The sequence below is a fragment of the Anticarsia gemmatalis genome, chromosome 10, assembly GCF_050436995.1.
Source record: "Anticarsia gemmatalis isolate Benzon Research Colony breed Stoneville strain chromosome 10, ilAntGemm2 primary, whole genome shotgun sequence".
NCBI lineage: Eukaryota > Metazoa > Arthropoda > Insecta > Lepidoptera > Erebidae > Anticarsia > Anticarsia gemmatalis.
In genome coordinates, this window is record NC_134754.1 from 4,729,120 (window position 1) to 4,737,492 (window position 8,373).

The window sequence follows — 8,373 nt, forward strand, 5'->3', positions numbered from 1 at the left end:
AAGGGTTTTAGGAAGGGCGCTCTTTGCACAGAACATTTTACCTATGATGTCATCATGAGTTACTTGACGAGACAGATAAGGGTTATCGCGAATGCGTCACAACTCAGGTAAGACACTAGAACAATAGCAAATTTGTCCGAAATCGCTCCAACATTATCAGCACCCATGTGAAAATATGCACGTCTAGCAACACTTTTAATATTCCCAGCGATAAAAGGCGATAATATTGAGGCTATCTATTGTCTTTTGTATTGAAGATTGATGTTGATAACGTTTTCGCACAATTCGTAATGTTTGGTATCAAAGTATAAATTTTAATATCGATAAAATCAATGTTTATTATTTAGATTAGTTTTACAACCTCATCCGCCATTTAATAATCAAATAGTAGGTACTGTGGTTTCTTATAACAAGTCTACAACAACTAATTTCTATTAAAATAATAATTAGTTCGCACGCTTTTACGTCGGAACTCTATTGAAATTTTATGATTAGGCAAAACAAACAAAGTAAGCACGGCCATGTTTATAAAAGCTCGCGAAGCGCGCTTCTGTTCATATGCCAATCTTGTGGCGAGCAACTTGTTGCTCTGAACTTTTGTAACGGAGAGCGAGACGTACGTATCGGACGTCTCTGTCGGGGGAGGAGCGAGCGTGCGCGGGGAGCGTGCCGCCACCGGCCGGTCGCTCAACTTGCTTCGCTCTACAACTCAGTCGCTTCTCACGAGTCATCGAGAGAGGCGGTTGCTGTGCCTCAGCTCGCCGCACTCGTGCCGTTATGTGTCGCACTTCGAAACAAGTTTGACGGGAAATTCGTAAAGTTTTCCGAGCGCGTCCGGACTAATGTAGCGATGTGTGCGATAAAATCGAGTCAAACGGTGACAATTTAAATAAAGTGACAGTTAAAAGTGAGTTATTCGAAATGTTATCGATGGGATTATTGGCTGTGTGGTGTGCCGCATGGAGTTGGATGTACTTGGGTGCCAGTGCAGCGTCGCTGACAAGCCGCGTCGCTGAGGCGCCTCAGGAGTGCGAGTGGCAGCGAGTGTCGGGGGATGCTAGTGAATCCACTCGCGTCCAGCTGGCTTGCTCGCTACGGACCGCTGCCGGCGCTACGGACCTACTTGCCGGCCTCAGTAGTTCACAAGCGCAGCGCATCACCGTACTGGACCTACATTGCACTGATGTTCTCTTTTTCGAGAGTTCACTCGATTTTGGCAGAAGAAAAGAAGAGGGAACACAACTGCTCTCTCGATTTCATAACTTGAGAGAACTGAGGATAGAATCATGTAAGATTCGATATGTGCCATCAGCTGTGTTATCGCCGCTTAGTGGATTGCGTACCCTGACTATTCGTACTCACAACACGGATTGGTCTGCGATGTCTATGGAATTCCACCGGGATTCTTTCCGTGGTCTCACTGACTTGCGAAACTTGGATCTGGGTGATAACAACATTTGGAATCTTCCACCGGAAATATTTTGCCTTCTCTACAATTTGAAGGAGTTGAATATAACACAGAATAGATTACAAGACATATCAAACTTGGGATTCTCCGATTGGGGTAACGGGCCAACTGCACCGGGTAAATCCTGCAACACTGTGTTAGAAACATTAGACATGTCGTACAACGAAATAAGATCTCTCCCTGATAATGGACTGTCAAGTTTACGTGCGCTTCAGAAGTTATTTCTGCAAAATAACAGAATATCATCCGTTGCCGACCGAGCTTTTGTAGGCCTGAGTGATTTACAAATTTTGAATCTGTCAACAAACGCTCTGACTGCTCTGCCTCCCGAAATGTTCCAATCTTCAAGAGACATCAAACAAATATACCTGAATAATAACTCATTGAGTGTGCTTGCTCCTGGACTATTGGAAGGATTGGACCAATTGCAAATATTGGATTTATCAGTGAATGAGTTGACTAGTGAGTGGGTCAATAGAGACACATTTTCGGGACTGGTACGTCTCATAGTTCTGAATTTGTCATACAACAGGATTACAAAAATAGATGCTTTGTTGTTTCAAGATTTAAATAACCTACAATTTCTAAGTTTGGAACACAACAACATAGCGCGCGTAGCTGACGGTGCTTTTACTAATTTGAAGAATCTTCACTCGCTCTCTCTGGCCCACAATAATATTATAGAAGTAGATAGCGGCCATTTTTCTAATCTCTACGTATTGAATCAGCTGTTTCTCGATGGAAACCGGATAACGAAGGTGGATCTACGTTCATTTGAGAATATAACTAAACTCCATGACCTAGGCCTTAGCGGGAACCAGTTATCTGAAGTACCGGAAGCTATTAAGACGCTTCGATTTCTGACATCGCTGGATTTGGGAATGAACCGAATAACGAAAGTTTCAATCGCACAATTCGAAGGACTGGATGACTTGTACGGTCTTCGTCTTGTAGGCAATAAAATTGAAAAGATATCCAAAGATACATTTGCCGCCCTCCCGTCGCTACAAATACTAAACTTAGCTTCAAACAACATAGATCAAATAGACGACGGAGCTTTTGCCTCAAACCAACAGCTAAAAGCAATTGGACTGGACGGTAACAAACTTGTGGATTTGAAGGGCATATTTACAAACACACAGCCGCTTGTTTGGTTGAACGTCTCTAACAACGAGTTACTCTGGTTTGATTACAGTCACATACCGACGAATCTTGAATGGTTGGACATGCATGAAAATAAAATAGAAAAACTCGAGGATACATACGGATTAAAGGAATCAAGTTCAGTAAAGATGCTTGACGTAAGCTATAATAAACTACGTAGCATTGACGAATTCTCTTTCCCAAGTAGTATTGAGACAGTTGTTCTAAACAATAACAACATTGACAAAATTAGTCCTGGAACGTTCTTGCAAAAATATAATCTTAACAAAGTAATGCTTTATGCAAACAAAATAAGAACGTTAGAGCTAGGCGCTTTCGCTATATCAGCTGTTCCGGATGACAAAGATTTGCCCGAATTTTACATCAGCGAAAATCCATTTGTGTGTGACTGCACAATGGAATGGCTGCAGACAATTAACCAATTAATTGAGCCAAGGCAGCGCCCGAGAGTAATGGATTTAGAAAGTGTAAGGTGCTCTTTAACCCATTCACGAACCAGATCGGATATGCTGTTACTTGAAGTAAAATCTTCTGAATTTTTGTGCGAGTACGAGTCACATTGTTTCGCAGTGTGCCATTGTTGTGACTTTGACGCCTGTGATTGTAAGATGACTTGTCCAGATAAGTGTTCGTGTTATCACGATCAAACCTGGACCACCACCAACGTGGTCGATTGTTCGAACGCTGACTACGATCACGTACCGGACCGAATACCGATGGACGCGACCGAAATATACTTAGATGGAAACGACTTGAAAGAGTTAGGAAATCACGTTTTCATCGGCAAAAAAAAGTTACAAGTCTTGTATCTAAATAACAGCAATATCAACACAATACAAAATAGAACATTTAACGGGATCGAGTCATTGAGGATTCTTCACTTGGAAAACAATAAACTTGAAGTACTTAGAAATACGCAGTTTACGAGATTGCCGAATTTGAATGAGCTTTATCTTAGCGATAACAAGATTAAGGTCATAGAAAATGACACTTTTAATTATCTGCCCTCTCTGGAGTTCTTAGCTCTAGACAACAACGGTTACGTTGATTATATGCCGTGGAGGGTCATTACAGACAACGATCCCCGTACTCGCGTCTCCGTCGATGGAAATAACTGGATATGCGATTGTAAAGACGTAAATCAGCTGAATCAGTGGTTGATAAAAAAGTCAAAAGACACCGAGAGTATGATGTGCTACTTTGCTCATGGTCAAGCTATGAATAAAACCATCGCAACGGTAGCAAAGGAATGTAAAACAGAAATCACTACCGAGGAAACCGGCACCGAGACATTGAAACGATTATTCATCGAATCGAATGACGGTGTCGAAAATTACATTCCATATATCGCTGCGGTGCTGATAATAGCAATTATTCTCTTACTAATGTGTGCTTTGCTCTTTATGTTCCGAGAAGATTTTAAATTATGGATGCATTCAAGATACGGAGTGAGAGTGTTCAGTTCGACACCGAAAGATATGAACGACAACAAAAACAAACGCTTTGATGCCTTTTTTGTGTACAATCCTCGAGATGAAGACTTCGTGACTCGCGCGGTCAGTTCTGAGCTAGAAAATATGGGACACACGTTATGTTTACAGCACAGAGACTTGCCGCTTGTTGAAAGACGTTCTGGTGATAGTTTAGTGAGTGCTTCTGAGAGCTCCAAAAGACTCGTAATAGTGTTATCAATAACTTTCCTACAACAAGAGTGGTATGCGGCTGAATCTAATGCTGCTATACAAAGTGCTATCAATTCAGTGAACGTTAGGCATAGACGTCAAAAAATCATATTCCTGGTGACGACAGACTTAAGTGCCATAAACATTGATCCGGATCTAAAAGTGTTACTCAAAACGTGTACAGTGATCGTGTGGGGTGAGAGAAACTGTTGGGAAAAGCTAAATTTTCGGTTACCGGATGTGGACGTGACGCTGCCAAATCGGACGCTTCATAATCCTAATAACTTGAAAAGTGGTAATCGTGAGGCGTTTGGTCGGCACGGTAACTTAAGGTATACGGCGCCACCGACGTCCCACGATCCGTGGTATAAGTACGGAATGAATCCGCCTGGCTTGATGATGTCAAGCCCCATGCATTCGACCAGCGCAAGCGCAGAGGTGTCTGCGCGCAGTACTGAAGACGAGACGTGTTCGGTGGCGAGTAGTGAGGGCAGGCCTGACGATCGTCTACCTCATCACCACAGCTACGTGTCTATCGACAACCATCAGTGTGAGGAGCGACCTCTCAGGCCCGCCCAACAAATTCCCATGTCGAGCACAACGCACCCAAGAAAGACTTATTTTGTATAAACTTAATGTAAATATCATTGTAAATTAAATGTAAAATTACTTAACTGGCATATTTAAAGGACGCAGTTGTGTTTGTAAGCTTATCTTTGTTGGTGCTGTAATGTTAAATCGTAAAGTGTAACAATGATTGGTCTTGTATATGCCAGAGTCGTAATCTCTTCTATTATTGTACTATGAGTACTGTTAATGTCTATAACGAATTCTGACCATATTTGTAGTATCTTTTGTACCTGTTTGAATAGCATTCATTGTGCATTTTCTCTTTTACGAAGTTTACTTTGTAGATAGATGAAGTTATGTAAATCCATACATTCCTTTTTGCATAATACACGCATAGGTTGTATTGTACGCAAGTAATACTGTATCTTACGAGTAAAATACATGCAACTGGTACTTTAAGGTTCCTGATTATTTAATAAGTCCTGACATGCTAAGTATTTGTGATAATGTTAGGTACTTACACTGAATTTATCATGTGAAGTGAGAACTGTATGAAAATATGTTTTGTAAATATTATATTAAGTCAAAGGTATCGCAGAACTGAAATGTACCCTAGTCAATTGTAAATAGCTTAACAGTAAGAATTATGTAAGTAAATAATTTTGTGATGTAATTTTTAGCTAGGATATAAAATTTTTCGTATTTATTACGCTTCCAAACGCAGAGTATGAATAAAATAATATTTTTATCTACTAAACTGGCTTTTAATGATTTTGATTACCACATTACATAAGTCTTACAACATTATTCTAAATGATTTAACAAGCAAATTACCACCTTTATCTGCCACAAACATTTTATTGTAAAGAAAACCATACATCTATACATAAATAAGTAACCCTAAATATCTGGACAAGCAAATATCTAACAGCTTTTCAACACGCTCAACTAGAAAGAGATAATAGTAAAGGGAGCCAAATACGCACTCAGCTTACAAACATGTCAATGAAAAGCACCTCCCTCACCCAGTCCTCATAATCTTGTTCCACACAAGTGTAAGCTCTAATAGACCTAACTTCTTCACGAATATTTTTTCTACTCGTACCTGGCTTAAAAAAGTACATTTCTAAAAAAAACAAAGGTCAGAAAAAAATAAAGTGTTGACCTTAAGAGCATTCAATAAATGCATATCTAAAATCGAAACAGGTGATAGAAAAGGGGCAAACGTCAAATAAGTTCTTCACTGACATAATCAATTTACCGAACCGCTTTGTTCGACCATCCAGAGTCAAATGTATAAATATTTATTTTATCTAAATTGATCGAGTCGGATAAGATCACGCTCGAGCCCGTACGATTTTAATTTAAAAAGCGGGCGCGACAGTGCGCTCGCGCCGATGGCCCGCTGCGAAATTATAAATCATCTGCCGACCACGCCGGTGACGCCGGTGATGAATAAACAGCATTTTAATTGACTTTTGATTACGACCATGTCTCTTCATTGTTAGTAGCCTTTAAACAAGTGGAGCAATCGATTACGCGTTCAGTTCATACAACACGGCACGCTTAATGTGTTAACTCTTATTTGATATTTGAACAAATAGGGTTTATGTTTATTTTCTTTAGTAAAATAGTTGTATTGAATAGAAATGATAAATAATTTCTGAGAATACGTATGCAAGTAATAGGTTTAGAGTTTCTAAGAACTTTAACTTTTATTACAATCTACAAATTCCTAGCGGTTCTGAATTTTTGCTCTTAGCGAGATTTAATAACAGTCCGCCTGCTATGGGTAATAAACTAAGATTTGTTTTACAGATATTTAGATGAAAGTTAATTTATTACTGTATATTATAAACTCGCAATAATGGCTGGACACTATTCTGATGATGTTTAAAAGTCGTAAAATCTTTTTTTTTCATTAGTCTATTGACATTTATGTGATATCAAATTTATTTAATGTAGAAAAAACAGCGAATATCTTAATCGAATCGCTCAAGTGTAATATTATACGGATAAAGTTTCAAACGTCGAATGTTGTTTAGGATTTAAATGATCGCCATCAAGCGGTCTCATGTCTATAACGCACGGACCATCTATCCAAGCGCCAACACTGCGACATCGGCCACTCATCACCTTTTTTCCTCGTGCAATACGATATCCGATCGTTTATTGTCTACGGACTATTCCAAACCAGTTCCAAATTGATCTTAGACATTTTGAACTTAGGTGGGAAATACACAGTCGAAGTGACAATTGATTATGTCCCTTGTAGAGACAAAAAGCGGAATTGTTCGATTAGTTATGTCGTCGACGAGCGTAGGCCGACTGGAAACAATAGATTGGTTCTGCTTTATGATTCTATAAACGTTTATGTCCCTATAAACGACCTTTTAGCTTTTGGTGAAGTTGAGATTGTGATGTTATCGACCGGACAGGTTTATTACAAAAGTATTATTGGCAGTTCTTATGAAAATACCCTAGTAAATATGGTTGACGTTTTTTAAGCCATTTTGCACGGCCGCAAGTGATCTTGTTTAAATTATTGCCTGGCCATATCTAGAGTATTGGAACACGGATCGAGGCCTGTCTCAATCAAATCGATTTATATTGCCATCGTCATATTATTTAAGATTGGATTCTAGTCGCTCGATCTGAATATGCGTGGGAGGGTAAATGAAGATTGTCTCTTTTTACCCACAAGTTAAATGTATCGTATCCTCATTAAATGATACTTCCATAACCGTAATCGTGACCGCCCATAGCTATCCAAAATCGTAAATATCTCAAGCCCAGCTAATGAAATGTTTAAAGAAATGTTTAAGTTCGAAAGTTTCGCGTAGGACGTGGGGATGTCATAATAAAATAGTTCGTTTATAGCTTTATTTATAAGAAACAAATAAAACTCACGTCAATTACGATTCTAAATGAAATTAGTGAAATTGATTTTTTGGTAATGTTCTATAAAATTATAATTAAGGTAGTATTAATTTCGACTGATATGATTGAAGGTGGATTGTAGGACGTCAAAGTAGTTATTTGGTCTAGTGGTTAGTAGCCTATACATGAAGAATATTAGAAAAATAAGCCAGCTGGTCTAGTAATAATAGTTTTCTATAGATGATTAACAATAACACAGGTTATCTATACATTGGCCAATGCTCAAGAGGCCGTGTTTGTAATAATTAGGGTTGCAGCTGTTTCCGTCTGTGGGTGGAGTCACAGGGTTTTTTTTAATAAATGTTACGCTGTTATTGGTAGCGGCAAAGGAAGGAATTACAAATTTAAATTCGCCAGGGAACCATCCGTGACAGTGTTGAAACTGAAGAATTTAACGCATATGTTGTTGGTACGAAATTAGGTTTCCGTTTTAGTGTTTTTTAACATTAGGAAAAGCTAAGCTCGCGTCCAAATGACTTTAGGAAATTAAGTGTCATCCGCTTCTTGTAAATAACACATAATTTTAAAAATAACTTGATATAGATTCAT

At 39.0% G+C, this 8,373-nt stretch overlaps 1 protein-coding gene across 1 annotated transcript; it reads left to right on the forward strand.

The window, feature by feature from the left end:
- Positions 1 to 679: 679 nt before the first annotated feature.
- Positions 680 to 5,630, forward strand: LOC142975987 (toll-like receptor Tollo). The gene has a single exon (XM_076119161.1). It carries the CDS (start codon positions 922 to 924, stop codon positions 4,942 to 4,944), a length of 4,023 nt encoding a protein of 1,340 aa, XP_075975276.1. The 5' UTR covers positions 680 to 921; the 3' UTR covers positions 4,945 to 5,630.
- Positions 5,631 to 8,373: the final 2,743 nt, after the last annotated feature.